The sequence below is a fragment of the Saccoglossus kowalevskii genome, chromosome 22, assembly GCF_978046115.1.
Source record: "Saccoglossus kowalevskii chromosome 22, keSacKowa6.1, whole genome shotgun sequence".
Classification (NCBI taxonomy): domain Eukaryota; kingdom Metazoa; phylum Hemichordata; class Enteropneusta; family Harrimaniidae; genus Saccoglossus; species Saccoglossus kowalevskii.
In genome coordinates this window covers 12,900,926-12,920,750 of record NC_140662.1, presented here as the reverse complement: position 1 = coordinate 12,920,750, position 19,825 = coordinate 12,900,926, and the positions used below count along the sequence as shown (strand labels likewise).

Here is a 19,825-nt window from a genome sequence, read left to right as displayed (position 1 = left end):
GAATGGCTCTTACTTTGCTATGACGTCAAAGGTTTTCAGTAGTTACATTGAAGAACACATAATAATGTATGGCTATTTCTTCGCTATGAAGTCAAAGGATCTGAATAGTTACGTTGAAAAAACACATGTACGGTTATTTCCATGCTATGAAGTCAATAGTTACAAGTTACATTGAAAAGTTCCATTGAAGAACACATACTAACGTATGGTTATTTCTTCGCTATGACGTCAAAGGCTCTGAAAAGTTACATTGAAGAACACATAACAATGTATGGCTATTTCTTTACTATGACGTCAACGGTTCTGAAAAAGTTACATTAAAGAACACATAATGAATGGCTATTTCTTTGATATGACGTCAAGGATTCTGAAAAGTTACATTGAAGAACACATAATGAATGGCTATTTCTTCGCTATGAAGTCAAAGGCTCTGAAAAGTTACATTGAAGAACACATTATAATGTTTGGTTATTTCTTTGCTATAAAGTCAATCGTTGTGAAAAGTTACACTGAAGAACACATATTAATGTATGGCTATATCTTTGCTATGACGTCAAAGGTTCTGAAAATTTGCATTGAAAAACACGTATTAATATATGGCTATTTCTTTGCTATGACGTCAAAGGTTTTGAAAAGTTACATTGAAAAACACATGATAATGTATGTCAATTTCTTTGCTATGACGTCAACGGTTCTGAAATGTTGCATTGTAGAACATGTATTAATATATCGCTATTTCTTTCCTATGACATCAAAGGTTCTGAAAATGTACATTGAGGAACACATAATGAATTGCTCTTTCTTTGCTATGACGTCAATGGTTCTGTATAGTCACATTGAAGAACACATACTAATGTATGGTTATTTCTTCGCTTTAACGTCAACAGCTCTGAAAAGTTGCATTGAAGAACACGTAATAATATATGGCTATTTCTTTGCTATGAAGTCAACGTTTCTGAATAGTCACATTGAAGAACACATAATAATATATGGCCATTTCTTTGCTATGACGTCGAAGGTTCTGAAAAGTTACATTGAAGAACACTTAATAATATATGGCTATTTCTTTGCTATGACGTCAATGGTTCTGAATAGTCACATTGAAGAACACATAATAATGTATGGCTATTTTATCGATATGACGTCAAAGGTTCTGAAAAGTTATATTGAAGAACACATAATAGTGTATGGCTATTTCTTCGCTATAACGTCAAAGGTTCTGAAAAGTTACATTGAAGAACACATAATGTATGGCTATTTTTTTGCTATGACGTCAAAGGTTCTGAAAAGTTGCATTGAAGTACACGTAATAATATAGGGCATGATAAATAAACATTAGATAAATGCAGTGGGACCTGTATTTGCAACCATTTTGCTGCTGGATTATAAAAATTTAAGATAAATATAGATGTTTGCTATTTAAGCAGGATTGAGAATTACTTAGAATTACTGTTACAATATCTTTGCAATTTTGAGAAATGTGATTTTATTGCCTGTTGATACTGATTATTGGACTGAAAATATATTACCTCAAGCTTGTCAATTAGAAGTGTTCATGAAAGCATGGGAAGGAACGGTGTGCCTTGCCGTCTAATAACTTTCATAAAGGTGAATGACAGGTCAAACCTATACACAACTGTGGAAAGACAATTGGAAACTACAGGGTTTGATTGTGATTTACATAACAAAGTATGTTCATGATCTACTGATTTGCCATGTATGTCATCGTGACAATAGCAAGCAATAGCAAGACCGCATTCTGATTAGTTCCTGTGGGAACCCAGATGGTGTACCTGAAACTGGGTCATTTATGATCTATAAATATACTAAATTTAGGACAGTTGTGATTCACCATTTCAATTGAGTACCCTGTGTGTTGCTGGTACGTTATTGTGAGACAAGTGATAAAGACTCCAATCATCATTCTGCATCTCCTGCTAAAAGCGGTGCCCTGCAGAATAGCAGCGTTCCTCTGCAAGCAAGACTCCTGTATTTCTTCCTTGTTGTGTTGCAAGTAGCTATTGACTATCATCAATTTCCACATCCTGGAACTGTGAGTTATCACAAATGCACACTTGCCTGGGCAATCTTCTATTTTAGTGAATTTATTTATTGTATTAATCTGTGTTTTGTTACTTATCATTATTTTAAGAAGTATTAAAAACAGGAGCTTAAACTTAATATTTTGGTGTGTACGTATTTTATTTCCAGTACTATTGTTTTGTCTATCCCCATTCTACCAGTGAACCCGCTGTCCAGTGAGAGTTTTGTTCGTCTCTCTCTTAATATATAAAGCAGGCCTTCACTGTGACATTCATGACTCAATGTTTCTCAATGTCTACATTAGTGATGCCACCATTTTGTTTTTCAGCACACATATCAATTCTGTTCATCAGTGCTTACTTCCGCGTTATTCACTTTGAATGACTATTTGTTGTTCTTGGGTCGGTTTGGTATTCGATTTGTATTTGCATGTGTTTGATTCATAACATCTTCTTGAATTATGTAGTAGTGTTTAATTTTGTTCTTTGAATCATGTGCAAGCCATAGAGTTGGAATGTCATCATCATACATTCCGAGCGGTAAAATAAGACTTGTTCCTCTAGGTCCAAATGACAAAAATATTATGAATTGCACATTTAACATCCGGAAAACTCCAGTTTGAGACATTGATTGTACATACACTTCCACATTGTTCATACACAAAAATGAGCTAGTGATGTTCCGTTGGCAATACATGTTCAAGCTCTAAGATCATCCACAATTTCCTGTCGCAGTGTCATATGTGAAATATGCCAATATTGTTGACTTGGTCTGCAATAGCAGAGAACTGACAAACAGCACTAGGCTCAGAATCCAGACGCACGATAAAACCGTACATATTAATCCAATCTCTATATAGTATTACATTTTATTGTCCGCAAAACTAGAAGTCATTTTGTTGGCATTCAGTCGCCCCTGTCAAACTGGTGATGTCTTTTAAGGGAAAAGCAAAACATTTTAAAAGTTCTTGTCATTAAATATTATCTTTTATCTCGAGACACGTAGATTCCTTTACAAAGTCCGACCCTTCCTAATATAGTTTTGCCTTGGCTGTTTTTATGATCGACTCACAAAAATGCACCACATATCTGGATACCATCTGTGAATTGTATTTCGTATTTGCCTGAGATAGTTTGGAAACATGCATTTACGTTCCTCAGTGAATTTGTGCAGACATTTCGTCCGAGCAATTCCTCTATTTTTTGTTTCTGTTCTAATATATGAAATTCCCCCACCAAGCCACATTATTCATAATGTTGCAGTATTCAGTTCTCAACTTCTAAGTTTGTTCCTTTCATCTGTAGTAAATCATACAAAATCATCTTTCTAACAGTAGGATGGCCTCTTTCACATTTACCCTGACTTGAGGTGATATGGAGAGCTTCGAAAAATGTTAACATTCCGCTTTTCCGTCAGCTTTAGCACGCTTCCATAAAATTCCTTCCTATTAACGTACCATCGGCAGGCCATGTGCTCCGTATATGGTCTTTAAATGATCAGCCATTTCACCGCTCTTTTTGGAAGTTAAAAGACGCAACCTCAAGTACCTACTGGCCTCGTGGAGTAGTGACATGATGTATCTGTACTTCTGATTACCAAGCCAAAGCTCATCCGGATGCATATCGACCAGATCAAGTTGATGCCTTATCTGTATCCCACGGGCGGTTATGGATTCAAAAACTGGCTTGTTCGTGAATTGTGCTTTCAAGCGTGTATGATTTTATTCTTTCTTTACTGATTCCATTGTAAGTTTGACGAATATGATATTTTAGTTTCCTACCACCATATCCTTTTGTTTCATTAAACGCTTTTTCTACACACGTTTTTATTCCACTTTCTCGTATAACTAGCTTGTTGTCATGGTGAATGTTATCATGGCGTATACTGTATTTATTACGACCCTCAAATAGGAAGAAGATAAATATTGGCTATATCACTGATTCAGTTAAGAAAATAAATATAATAGTAGATAGTATCTACTTGCACACAACTTTACTATTGTCTGTTGTTTCATATCTGTAGACAGAGTGGTGCTTACAATGATAAAATACGCTGAATTAACACTCTTTACTACAGTGAGAAAGATCAAGCTTTCAAAACTTAAGAAACAATGCTTGCAGTTTTCTCAATAGTCCGTCTATATAGAAAAACTACTATATCGTTTGTTTTATGCATTTTTCTAGTAAATATATATGCTTTGAAATTGATTCATTCAGAAATTATAAACTTCATGTGAGGTTGTCTGTAGTTTCATATATTAACATTTCTTTATTATTTTAGGACAAAACTGGCATTGGTCAAGCATCAAAGCTATTCCACCAACTAGGTAGTTAGTTAGCAGTACTCCCTCCACCTGTTTCCAAATGTTCGGACCTGCCAATGAGTTAAAAGAGAAGTCAAGCCAGACAACATAATATTCCTCGAGGGAAGAGCGCCGCAAATTTAGGAGAATGCAATTTACAGTTTTGGATATCACTTTTCTTTCTCTAGATATTCGATTTTTCAATATTATATAATCCGCCACCTCGAATCTTCAGGAAAGAATTGTGGGTAAAGTGTGACATCATAACCACTGTTGAAAAAAATGCTTTCATCTATAATATGAGAAATACTGATGCGAATTTGCTCAAAATGTCGGTGAGCATATAACTCATAGATAATATCATTATAGTAATTGAAATTAGTATATTACAAATACACATAAAATAAACATATTTTAGTCTTTAAAATAGAATAACACTTTTTATTTCCTTTTTTGTCGTCAACATGATATATATCACCTATATAATCTACATACATCGATAAACCTTATATAATATAATTAAATTTGAGTATTTGGTAGAAAAACACAAACATTAATATTTTCAGTACTGTTTCCATGGCAACTATTTTATATGCACCGCTACAAGTATGCTACCATGTTCTAAACTTTCAGCCAATTTGAAGTTCATCTTTTGAAGTTATAGATGAAATCATTTTCTTCAATTTCTGACAACAGTGGATATGATGTCATACTTTACCCATAATCGTTTGCTGAAGAACTAAGATGGTGGACTACCTATCTGGAGAATGAAAAGTGATATAAATAAACTGTAAATTGCTTGCTCTTACATTTGTCCAGCTCTTTCATCTAGTAGTGTTATGTTGTTAGCCTTGACTTTACCTTTAAGTCTGGAATCTAAATGGATTAGTCTCAGTAATACCAACATTTGAGCAACCCGTACACAAGTTAATTGCTACATAGTTCGTCATGATATACATTTAGTGATTGTACAACCAGAAGTGGGATTATTATAACTAACAGATTTTGACACACTTACACACGTCACGACTCTATTCTATTCACATAAGACGCGTGCCGGAAATGTATACGAATGGTCAGATATGCCACGTTATGCATCGCACGGGTAACCTCCGCTACCTGTTTAGTAGTAACAAAACAATGACTGTGGTGAGTGAAATCTGCAAGCGAATTTAATTATGCTTAGTTGTCATGACAATGATGCCAGGGGGAACGTCATAAAAGATAAATGTAGACACAGCTCAGGAGGCGGGACAGACAGTAAGAAGACAGCAGTCAGAGCCAGCCTGGCGCACAGTCACTGAAAATCAATAAATACTAATTTTCAAAAAAAATCATCCGCTATACGTATATAAATAAACAAGTTGTGAAACACGGCACCTAGTAAATCGACACCCTGTCGGTTTCAAATGTCGATTTCTTACCTTAAAATGCGAAACAAAAATTTTAGAGGGGATCAGGTGTTAATAACCATTGTTCATAATCGCTAACTTGGTTTTATTCAAAACTGCACAAATCCCGCGTTTTCTGATGATATCCGACGATTTCATGAACGAAAATGGCCAGCAGCCAGAATCAAGGGGGATTCGCACAGAGTTCTGGGTAAATCAAGGAAATACTCGCTGTTACGGCACGCCTGATTGGCTGAAAATGAGTATGCGCACTTTTTTCCTTTGCAAGCCCCGTGGTTTCTAACGAAAAACTTTTAAAAGATTGAAATGGAATAAACCACTGTATATGATTTTGCATGCTTCTCAAGCAATGTGAATTTTGCAGGCCAAGCTGATGGACGAATATTAACCAAAATTGCCGTTTCAATCACTCTCGTCAGATTTGCATCCGAATTTGACGATAGCCGACTTCTGTGTCGATGTTCGGCCTGACACTGGGACATCAAACGACCCATCAAACAACGATTGGATATCCTATGGCCGTATGGATCACAATAGCAATTAGCGAAATGAGAAAGAAAAGAGGGAACATATTTACTCTAAACATTTTAACTGGCAGTTGTATCAGTGTATACGAAGGTATTCTAACGGGAGTTAGGACCTACTATGTCACCCATACATTCAGAGAAAGTCATACATGTCGTACGCAGGCGCAAAATTGTCTGACCCGGAAATGATATTCGTTGTTCATAATAGAGCGTTAACAGGTTCAGTTACTATCGGAGGGGGCTATCAATGTTTTGTCGTGACACAAGATTCATTTACAGGGATCCCATTCTCATCATTGTAATTGCCTAATTAACTCGGATTACTTCATGTCTTTTTAAATGATATATTGTTGTCGTTATTATATTTATTGTTAATGAGACGGGCAAGCCCACCAAGTCATATTTCCCTATGCCGCTAGGCAGGAACAGATTTAAGGGCGACCAGGCCATTCATATTACACACAATGTATGCATTTTAGATTGGCATGCCACAGTATTGACTTCCTGTGTCAATATTATAAAATAGACAAATCTAAGTAATTGGGACCTTAAATTAAATTAAAAAAACATGGGAAAACAGCTTTCTAATCGTTTCAACATTTTCATAAACATTTCTATAAATATACTTTTTTATGGTTATCATAAAATACACATATTTCGCCCGATTGTTGTTACTTTCATTGTTTGACAGGAATATGTGTTGACTACTCCCACCCACGGTTCGAGATGCGTTTCAATTTGTAGATGCAACATTCACAGACGACACTGTTATATACCACCTTACCGTGACAATGAGGGCAAAATATTATCAAACATGATCATGATGACATCGATATGAAGTCGATTTTGTTCATTTTTAAGTGCAAATGTTCCAGTTATAACACTGCTTGTTCCAAGATGTACACCGACGTGGGATGATTAAGATTATAGTAGTGTGTAGTCATATCATTGACACATAATATTTTTCCGTTTCACAAAATGTAAACACATTTTACACCCTCTCAAAATGATCCTTCATATTTTTTGGGAGGCCACATAATTCTCAATGTCTTCATGGCAACCCCGAAACCAATCCCTGAACATGAAGATATGCAATCAATATCAGCAAACTGGACGTGGCCCCTATAGTGTATGAACACTTCAATAATCTTTATAATTAAATTGCAACTAAAAACAATCAAACTAATTTGTGTTTGATGGTATGATATAAAACAAGTAAATTCCACATCGTTATAGAAAATGCGAACAATTTCAATGCAAATATACGTATTATTACAATATCGGTAAACATCTTGTTACGTTATCAGTTGGAAACATAATCTATTACATTATCAGTTATTTTGTGTTACATTATCGGTTGGAAAAAAATCTATTACATTATCAGTTATTTGTTGTTACGTTATCGGTTGCTTTTTTTGTTACACTATTGGTTGCGTGTTGTTACATTATCAGTTTTTTATTACAATATTGGTTAATTCGTGTTACATTATCGGTTAATGATACATTATAGAGAATTTATTAGATTATCGGGTCCAACAAGTGCTGACATCTTCCAAAATATCAGGTACCAAACGCCAGCAAGTTGTTAAAGACATGGAAAAATGTATTTCCATGTGTACTATCTGGAGATTATTGGAGGTGCACCGACTGTTACATTGGGATCAGACCTGGGTAGCGCATGATAACAAACACATGAATGAGTAGTTTATTTGGACAGTGACTCGATGTAAATTAACAACATTTTTGTAACAGCATAATGTTTCCCAACTAATGAATGAATGAGTGAATGGAAAACAACTGTGTTATTTTTATTTACTACACTCATATAGGGTAGTGGTGCCAATAAGGTATGGCACCCAAAAATAACGGTCACAAAAAAAACATCAAAAATTGTGTTGGTGGGTGTTCTTAGTCAAGATGATAATCTCATTTGAAACGTTTTCCTTTACCACTTATAAAGATTAACATAGCTTGGAGTTGAACGCCTGAATGACACCATTTGGGCCTGTTAGGAGTGTGGATGTTTGGAAGAGAACACGCAACTTTGACACTAATATTGCTTTGAAGTCCAATGTAGATGATGCCATATATGTCCTATACCTTTCTCAACAGCCATTAAACTATATCAAATTGGCTTGCTCCAAAGTGGATTTTTTACAGAAGTAAGGTCATGTCTATCAGATGTACATCATCTTTTGCAGACTTCACAGAGTCTTGGTCACTAATTACAGATCCCTCACTAATGTCATCACCGCCAATATCACATTCAAGACATTCCAATCTGAGAAAATGCTGCTTATTTATTTTAGACAATCACCAATACTCGTGGAGTGCATATTGTTACCATGAATGTTTCTGCTGTTGGTCCACATTGTATGACCCGTGCTTGCATTGGAGATAACTGCTTCTCGTTTAGAGCTGTCTTCTGTTCATCATATTGAAATCTGTTCCTATTATTCTACCAGTGCTTATGTACTTGCAGATAGCTCTGGTTATTGTAGTTGGCGACTGTCTCTGTCGAGGGTTTCAAGTGATATGTTGCCTAAACAGAAGCAAACCAAAAAAAACTATGTTCTATCAAATCGCAAGTTGTAAAGGCACCAAACACCTGCATTATCAATGTCTTCTCATTTTAAATACAGCCCTTGAAAACTGCATCACGCTTAGCCTTATAGAAGGTGGTGGTGCACCTCTTCAATTAAGCAATGGTACAGCGGCTGAAGATGGTACTCATGATCATCGCAAATTTGCGTACTACTATTAATTCTTTATCCATTTACACAACAATGTTGCAATACAAATATTATTTGAAAGCGGAATGCAAATTGCATATCTTCATTTAGAATGAAACTAAATTCGAGTACTGACAAAGTATATGAATTGAAGAGTAAAATTGTCGTCATGTAGTTACTTTCATGATAGAGCTAAAATCCTCTGCCGACACAAATTAATTGTACACGAACAGTTATTGACACTTTTGCAGCAAGTGCGCAACAAACTGTTGAAAGCCTACCACAGTGCTAAATAGACGGTGTTCGTGTTCTAATTCGAGTTCCAGCAAGTGATGCATGCGCCTTGCTTATTGTGGATGGCAAAATTAGTTAACATATTGAAGCTGTTATTCATAACATTTTTAATGACAGCATTAGTACATTTAATAGCAATTTTGGATTTCATGTTGATTTATCATCACATTACGTTAATTGGTGGGGGTATACCATGGATGTTTCCCTTATTTGTTGGTGACTGCCAGGTGCGCTCACATAGGCATAATCTATGTTCAAATGTTTTCAGATAATTGAAATAGATGAGCGAATAATAACAACCGGAGGGAAATGAAGCATGTTATGAATGGTGAGCATATGTGGGAAAGTGACTCGGATGGCGATATCATGACATCTGACGCTTACGAAATCAGTTGACCCGATATTACACCTGAAGAAGAGGTAGAATAGATGACATATTGATTATATTTTATTTGTGTCAAGGGTTACCACGGCAACTATTGAAATAAAAACGTGACAAGGGATATTGGCAAATTGTGTTTTTCCACACTGAAATCAGCCGTTGTCAATCAGCACCTTTCTCAACTAACAGTCATTTTTCAACATTCATTCGCTTACTTATACAATATGTAGTTTATTTATCCTTTTTAAAATGTTATTATGGAACATACATATTCTTCATATTCATACAAAAATTAAACATATCATTTAAATTCATTAATAAATATTCCAGATATTAGAATTGTTCGAGTGTTGATTTTTTTTGCATTTAAAATAATTCCATTGGTGTCAGAATACGTCATTGACGTTGAGCGTGAAAGTATATTTTTATATCATTCCAGGTGATCAAACACTGAACAAAAATAATGATGTCTGGGAAGTTGTCCCTCAGAGGCACGAAAGAAAGCACCTCACCCTCGCTGAAAGTACAACTACATGAGAGAACGTGATTGAGAAATAACACATTAAGTATAACTGGCTAATGACAAACGATTGACAAATAACTCACAAATAAACATGATAGGTGATGTCAAAATTGTGGCATACACGTCATGTTTGTGATTAGATTATAATAGCTATGCCACGTACTGACACAGAAAAGCGGGAAACATCACTGTATATAATCAATAACACGTGGCAAATTGTGTTATAACGCAATACAGTACTGAAGAGCTGTTTTGAAAGCATGCTGATAATATACAATTGGTAAGTACTTATGATTTTACTTAATGAGATCAAGTCCTTGTCATTTGAAAAAGTGTTCACATTAAAGCAAGGTGTACATTTGTTTATTGATTTTTGGACAATTTGTTGTTATAGTATGTTATACATTGCGAGTACAGTGTAGAGCAGCGCGTATCATACTCAGGACGATTGAATAGAGACGCCATCCAGTCATGGGTTGCGTATGAATTGATTCACCTTTGCGTATAACCTGAGCATTGGGACCATAATAATCTGGCTTAAGTCAGAGCAAATTTTAGGATTCAGTAAACATGCTTTAAATATATGGTGGTATAAAAGATTTGTTTGTATATTTAACATACGAAAACATAATGCATCTACGCGATTTTTTCCTATTTTTTCAAAATATATATTTTTTATTCAAACACTCCCAAATGTATTTTGTGAGAGTGTTATTCTCCTTTAGTATAAACGTTTCATTGCTGTCACAGAAAATCGTTTAGAACCTATATTGTTATTCCCGCTGATCACTTTAGATATTTGTAAAATCCTGGAGTATGAATTATTATTTGTTATAGTAATCTTCTTGATCACGCAAGACGCGCAAATTCATATTTAAGCATATACGTTCAACCTGTCGTCAGTGAAAAAATATTTAACAAAAAAAAAAACAATTTCTAACATTTAAACTTATTAGCACTCTTCCTCGAATGCGTGCATTTTTAAAACATGCCTAATATTCTTAGTTCAGGTTCAATAAAAATAAAAAAAAAATATATAGAACGGTTTTGCCTCAGACACACTCACAACCTAATGCTCACTACCTAAAAATATGAAACTAACTGTATTAGTCGCGATATTTGTTGATATCACAGTGTTAAAATAAAATATTAAAATGACAGTTGCATGGTGATTGACAATATCTCATTTCTGTCCTGTTACTACTTGATCCAAATTACCTGTCATAAAAAAAAATATTCACTTCCTCTGTGATGATATTAGTTCGGATTTGATTGACATGTTTATTTAGACAGGCAGAAGCACTAATTTATCATTTCCTTTGTTCTGCTGAAATTATAATAGGAAATACCCAATAACATAAAATAACGTGATTGACTTATTATTGACGCACAATTTACGTTTGACAAATAACTAGAAAAATAACAAGTAATGTAAAATTTGTGACACACACGTCATGTTTGTCGTTGACACAAACACGTGCTGATACGGAGAAAGTCGATACCAATCACGTCAATGCATATAAACTAACACGTGGCACATTTTGTTATAACGCATTACTGAAGAATTTTGTAGAAAAAATACGGATCATAATAAATTGATAAGTACCAGTAGAGTTGCTAGAAAATGGAGCCAGGTATAAAGATTGAATATGGTGTGTTTAATGTACTTCTGTGGAGAATTATATTATTATTATTATTATTGCGAGTCGATGTTTTCGGGCTTGGTGCTGTATATATATAATTCTCCTGCTTTTTGCCCTTTTCTCTCACCATGATTTGCTGAGCTATTTTCAAGATGAAGGTCTAGGTAATGTTTTAGTAGCAATGATTGCTTCTGTACAGCAGAAAACAATATGTCTCTTAAACTAAAATATATACTATCCAGATATACAATATTATGTTATACACTGACCTGTTTCTGCTCGGTTCACGCTGATGCCGCTAGCATTTAAAATACGTAACCAATCGTTGGTTATTACATCAGTATTACTCCTATCCCTACGACCATGCGTCAAACATTTGATGCATCAACATATTCACCGAGTATTGCTTCAAACTATTTCTTTTTGCATCTTCTCTAGATGGCGATTTGTTTAGTTAATTTTAGTAAAATTGATATTTTCTACTATTGTAGACTTTCTCTTGACAACCATTATTCAGATTGCTCTCGCATTTGTTGTATAGTTTCCTTTGGAATATAATTTTTATTTTTTGTGTCTAAGTTCACATTACGTACCAGCTTTGAAAATGTTGATTATATCGAAAAATTGAATTTATATTGGGTTTGTAATCTTAACCCGACGATTACATTGTAGCAGATTACACAGAACGTATCGTAACCCAACGAATATCTGCCCAGCAACACTATGGTTCTCTGGCATGTTGCTGATTTCAATAAATTCATGACTGATTTCGATTTCAGGGACGCAAATCTACAAAACACATTTCATTAAGTGATTCTCAAAGCAGACCTATTACTAAATAGTGTGAAGATTTTTGAGTAAAATAAACAATAATTTACCGTGATATGACTGGGTAGTCTGTGCTTTGTTATAAATCACTGAAATCGACAACACTCGCAGTTCATTATTAAACAGCCATTCACCATTCAGCCATCAAATCCTTTCGGTGGTGTTTATTTCCTCTTATTCAGATATGCGCAACTATGTACGGTGTCGTCTGTCCTCTGTATTTGAACCTCAATTCAATACTTCAGTCTTGGGCAGTTCAGAATTCCAAGATGGCGATGGTGTGCAGTTATACTTATAATCAGCGAGGTTATACAACATATTTTTATACTTATAAAACCGTGTTATCGCGGTTACCGTGGTTTTATGTGAGCACTTCGAATCGATTCTATAATATTTATGTTCCACAGAAACAACGACCAGTCTCTGTAATATCCTTTAATCACTCAAATCTCTTTTTTTTACGAATGAACCAAAAGCTAACTGAAATGCTTCAAACATTGGCGGCGCTGTGTTCTTTGTAACTAACAAATACAGTAATTTATTCTTTTTTTTTACGATTTTCGAGACTGCTTTTCAAAATTCGTGATTAAACGTTATTGATACCTAACAACAAATTGTTACGCTTAATACACAGAACAATTTTCTGAACTAACCACTACAAATTCATGATATTTTGGTATTTGGGATTGCAAAATAACAAATAATGCAACAATTGAGGTTCATATTTCTAAAAAAACTAGTTCTAGTTCTTTCTACCGTATTTGAAACAGCCAATGACAAGGAATACATAAGCAAAACTCGAAATTCCCGTCACTAAAGTATGCTGCCTGCAATCACCATAATTGTATCAAACATGTATAACCACATATAGTTTTCCGTTTTACTGTCGGCTCACCAGCAGCAGACCTTTTTTTTCAATTCCGAGTGATAAACTGTCATAAATATATATCTTAAAATACCATAGTAATTCTGATGATATGTAATTGGCGTGTTGTGATACGTTCTGTGCCATCTGCTACACTAACAAGGGGATGATATGTAATTGTCGGGTTGCTATACGTTCTGTGCCATCTGCTACAATCACAAGCGAATGTTTTGTAATCGTTGGGTTGCATTACGTTCTATGTCATCTGCTACAATAACTAGCGTATGATATACAATTATTGGGTCATGATACGTCCTGTGTCATCTTCTACAATTACAAGCGGATGATATGTTATCATCGGGTTGTGATACATTCTCTGTTATCAGCTACAATTACAAGCGGTTGATATGTAATCGTCAGGTTTTGATACGTTCTGTGCCATCTGCAACAATCACATGCATATAATATGCAATCCTTGGGTTATGATACATTCTGTGTCATCTGCAATAATAACAAGAGTGTGATATGTAATCGTTGGGTTGTGATACGTTCTGTGTCATCTGCTACAATTACAAGCGGATGATATTCAATCATTGGGTTACGATACGTTATGTGTCATCTGCTAAAATTACAAGCGGATGATATTCAATCATTGGGTTACGATACGTTCTAAGTCATCTGCTACAATCACTAGCAGATGTTATGTAATCGTTCGGTTGCATTACGTTCTATGTCATCTGCTACAATCACAAGTATATGTTATGTAATCGTTGGGTTGCATTACGTACTATGTCATCTGCTACTATTACAAGTGGATGATATTCAATCATTGGGTTACGATACGTTCTGTGTCATCTACTGCAATTACAAGCGGATTATATGTAATCATCAAGTTGTGATACATTCTGTGTCATCTGCTACAATTACAAGTGAATGTGATGCAATCTGCGGGTTACTATTCATTCAGTGTCATCTGCTACAATTACAAGCTGATGATATGTAGTTGTCGGGTTGTCATATGTTCTGTGTCATCTGCTACAGTTACAAGCGGATGTTATGCAATCGTTGGTTATAGATACGTTCTGTGTCATCTGCTACAATTACAAGCGGATGATATGCAATCCTTGGGTTGTGATACATTCTGTGTCATCTGCTCAAATTACAAATGGATGATTTACAATCGTCGGATTGTAATATGTTTTGTGTCATCTGTTACAATAGCAAGCAGATGATGTGTGATCATCGGGTTACTATACGTTCTGTGTCATCTGCTACAATTACAAGCGAATGATATGTAATTTTTGGATAGTGATATGTTCTGTTATCTGCTACAATTACAAGCGGTTGATATGTAATCTTCAGGTTATGATAGGTTCTGTGTCATCTGCTACAATAACAAGCAGATGATATGCAATCCTTGGGTTATGATACATTCTGTGCTATCTGCTATAATTACAAGCGGGTGATATGTAACCGTTGGGTAGTGATACAATCTGTGTTATCTGCTACAATTATAAGGGGATGATAGGTAGTTGTAAGGTTATCATACGTTCTGTGTCATCTGCTACAATCACAAGCAGATGATTCGTAATCGTTGCGTTGTGATACGTGCTGTGTCATCTGCTACAATCACAAGCAGGTGATTTGTAATTGTTGGGTTGTGATACGTTCTATGAAATCTGCTACAATTACAAACGGATGATATTCAATCATTGGGTTATGATACGTTATGTGTCGTCTGCTACAATTACAAGCGGATGATATGTAATCGTCGGGTTGTGATACGTTACGTGTCATCTGCTAGAATTACAAGTGCATGATATGTAATCGTCGGGTTGTGATGCGTTCTGTGTAATCTGCTACAATTACAAGCAGATGATATTCAATCATTTGGTTACGATACGTACTGTGTCATCTCCTACAATTACAAGGGGATGATATGTAATCTTCGGGTTGTGATATGTTCTGTGTCATCTGCTCAAATTACAAATGGATGATAGACAATCGTCGGGTTGTGATACGTTTTGTGTCATCTGTAACAATCACAAGCAGATGATATGTGATCATCGGGTTACCATACGTTCTGTGTCATCTGCTACAATTACAAGCGGATGTTATGTAATCGTTGGGTTCCATTACTTTCTATGTCATCTGCTACAATCATAAGCATATGTTATGTAATCATTGGGTTGCATTACATTCTATGTCATCTGCTACCATTACAAGTGGATGATATTCAGTGATTGGGTTACGATACGTTCTATTTCATCTGCTACAGTCACAAGCAAATGTTATGTAATCGTTGGGTTGCATTACGTTCTATGTCATCTGCTACAATCATAAGCATATGTTATGTAATCATCCGGTTACTATACATTCTGTGTCATCTGCTACGATTACAAGCTGATGATATGTAGTCGTCGGGTTGTGATATGTTCTGTGTCATCTGCTACAATTACAAATGGATGATATGCAATCGTCGGGTCACAATACGTTCTGTGATATGATATGCAATCGTTTGGTTGTGATACATTCTGTGTCATTTGCTTCAATTAAAATTTGATGATATGTAATTGTCGGGCATGGATACGTTCTGTGTCATCTGCTACAATTACAAGCGGATGATATGTAATTGTCGGGTTGTGATACATTCTGTGTCATCTGCTACAATTACAAGCGGATGATATGTAATTGTCTGATTGTGATACGTTCTGTGTCATCTGCTACAATTACAAGCAGATGACATGTAATCGTCGCATAGTGATACGTTCTGTGCCATTAGCTCCAATTACAAGCGGATGATATGCAATCTCATCTGCTACAATTGTAAGGATATGATGTATAATCATTGGGTTGTGATATGTTCTGCGTCATTTGCTTCAATTACATTTGGATGATATGTAATTGTCGGGTTGTGATTCGTTCATCTCATCTGCAACAATTACAAGTAGATGTCGTGTAATCGTCTCATTGTGATACATTCTATGTCATCTGCTACAATTACAAGCAGATGCTTTTTAGTCATTCGGTGGTGATACATTCTATGTCATCTGCTACACTTACAAGTGAATGGTATTCAATCATTGGGCTGCGATACGTTCTGTTTCATCTGCTAAAATTACAAGAGGATGATATGTAATCAACGGGTTGTGATACGTTCTAAGTCATCTGCTACAATTACAGGCGGATGATATGCAATCATAGGGTTGTGATACATTCTGTGTAATTCACTCCAATTCCAAGTAGATTATATGTAATTGTAGGGTTACGATACATTCTGTGTCATCTGCTACAATTACAAGCGGATGATATGCAATCGTCAGTTTGTGATACCTTCTGTGCCATCTGCTACAGTTACAAGCGGATGATATTAAATCATCGGGTTACGATACATTCTGTGTCATCTGCAATAATTACAAGTGGGTGATATGTAATCGTTGGGTTGTGATACGTTCTGTGTCATCTGCTACAATTACAAGCGGATAATATTCAATCATTGGGTTACGGTACGTTATGTGTCATCTGCTACAATTACAAGCGGATTACATGTAATCATCGAATTGTGATACATTCTGTGTCATCTGCTATAATTACAAGCGGATGATATTTAATCGTCGGGTTGTGATACATTCTGTGTAATCTGCTACAATTACAAGCAGATTATATTCAATCATTTGGTTACGATAAGTTCTGTGTCATCTCCTACAACTACAAGGGGATGATATGTAATCTTCGGTTTGTGATATGTTCTGTGTCATCTGCTACAATTACAAGTGGATGATGTGCAATCGTCGGGTATAGATACGTTCTGTGTCATCTGCTACAATTACAAACGGATGACATGTAATCATAGCATTGTGATACATTCCGTGTCATCTGCTCAAATTACAAATGTATTATATACAATCGTCGGATTTTGATACGTTTTGTGTCATCTGTTACAATCACAAGCAGATGATATGTCTTCATCGGGTTATCATACGTTCCGTGTCATCTGTAACAATTACAAGCGAATGTTATGTATTCATTGGGTTGCATTACATTCTATGTCATCTGCTACCATTACAAGTTGATGATATTCAATCATTGAGTTACGATACGTTCTTTGTCATCTGCTACAATAACTAGCAGATGTTATGTAATCGTTCGGTTGCATTACGTTCTATGTCATCTGCTACAATCACAATCATATGTTATGTAATCGTTGTGTTGCAGTACATTCTATGTCATCTGCTACCATTACAAGTAGATGATATTCAATCATTGGGTTACGATACGTTCTGAGTCATCTGCTACAATTACAAGCGGGTTATATGTAATCATCAGGTTGTGATACATTCTGTGTCATCTGCTACAATTACAAGTGAATGTTATGCAATCTTCGGGTTACTCTACACTCTGTGTCATCTGCTACAATTACAAGCTGATGATATGTAGTTGTCGGGTTGTGATATGTTCTGTGTCATCTGCGACAGTTGCAAGCGGATGTTATGCAATCTTTGGTTATAGATACGTTCTGTGTCATCTGCTATGATTACAAGCGGATGATATGTAATCGTCGGGTTGCGATACGTTCTGTGTCATCTGCTACAATTACAAGTGAATGATGTGCAGTCGTCGGGTATATATACGTTCTGTGTCATCTGCTACAATTACAAGCGGATGACATGTAATCGTCGCATTGTGATACATTCTGTGTCATCTGCTCAAATTACAAATGGATGATTTACAATCGTCGGATAGTAATACGTTTTGTGTCATCTGTTACAATCACAAGCAGATGATATGTGATCATCGGGTTACTATACATTCTGTGTCATCTGCTCAAATTACAAATGGATGATTTACAATCGTCGGATAGTAATACGTTTTGTGTCATCTGTTACAATCACAAGCAGATGATATGTGATCATCGGGTTACTATACATTCTGTGTCATCTGCTCAAATTACAAATGGATGATTTACAATCGTCGGATAGTAATACGTTTTGTGTCATCTGTTACAATTGCAAGTGGTTGGTATGTTATCGTCAGGTTATGATAGGTTCTCTGTCATCTGCTACAATAACAAGCAGATGATATGCAATCTTTGGGTTATGATACATTTTGTGTTATCTGCTACAATCACAAGCAGATGATTTGTAATCGTTGGGTTGTGATACGTTCTTTTTAATCTGCTACAATTACAAACGGATGATATTCAATCATTGGGTTACAATACGTTCTGTGTCGTCTGCTACAATTACAAGCATATGATATGTAATCGTCGGGTTGTGATACGTTATGTGACATCTGCTATAATTACAAGCGGATGATATGTAATCGTCGGGTTGTGATACGTTCTGTGCAATCTGCTACAATTACAAGCAGATGATATTCAATCATTTGGTTACGATACGTTCTGTGTCATCTCCTACAATTACAAGGGGATGATATGTAATCTTCGGGTTGTGATATGTTCTGTGTCATCTGCTCAAATTACAAATGAATGATATACAATCATCGGATTGTGATACGTTTTGTGTCATCTGTTACAATCACAAGTAGATGATATGTGATCATCGGGTTACCATACGTTCTGTGTCATCTGCTACAATTACAAGCGGATGTTATGTAATCATTGGTTGCATTACGTTCTATGTCATTTGCTACAATTACAAGCGGATGATATATAATCGTTTGATAGTGATACATTCCGTGTCATCTGCTACAATTACAAGCGGAAGATTTGCAATCTTTAGGTTGTGATACATTGTGTGTTATCTGGTAATATTACAAGCGGATGATGTGCAATTGTCAGGTTGTAATTCGTTCTGTGTAATTTGCTACAACTATAAGCGGATGTTATGCAATCGTCGGGTTGTGTTACGTTCTGTGTAATTTACTACAATTACAAGCGGATGTCATGCAATCATCGGGTTGTGATACATTCTGCGTCATTCGCTCCAATTACAAGCGGATGATATGTAATCGTCGGATTATGATACATTCTATGTCATTTGCTACAATTACAAGCGGATGTTGTTCAATCCCTGGGTTATGACACGTTCTGTGTCATCTGCTACAATTACAAGCAGATGATATGTAATTCTCGGGCTGTGATACGTTCTGTGTCATCTGGTACCCTTACAAAAGGATGATATGTAATTGTCAGGTAGTGATAATTTCTGTGTCATCTGCTACAATTACAATCGGATGTTGTTCAATCATGGGGTTTTGATACGCTCTGTGTCATTTGCTACAATTACAAGCGAATGATATGTAATCATCGGAT

General features: G+C 35.6%; 1 protein-coding gene across 1 annotated transcript in view; it reads left to right on the top strand.

Moving 5' to 3' along the window:
• Nucleotides 1-331: 331 nt before the first annotated feature.
• LOC146729012 (FAD-dependent oxidoreductase domain-containing protein 2-like) overlaps nucleotides 332-19,825 on the top strand; it is a 56,452-nt gene continuing 36,958 nt past the window's right edge. The window contains exons 1-2 of the mRNA XM_085495753.1: nucleotides 332-1,306; nucleotides 1,898-2,053. Coding sequence (XP_085351879.1) covers nucleotides 332-1,306; nucleotides 1,898-2,053 — 1,131 coding nt within the window. The remainder of the gene's footprint in view (nucleotides 1,307-1,897; nucleotides 2,054-19,825) is intronic.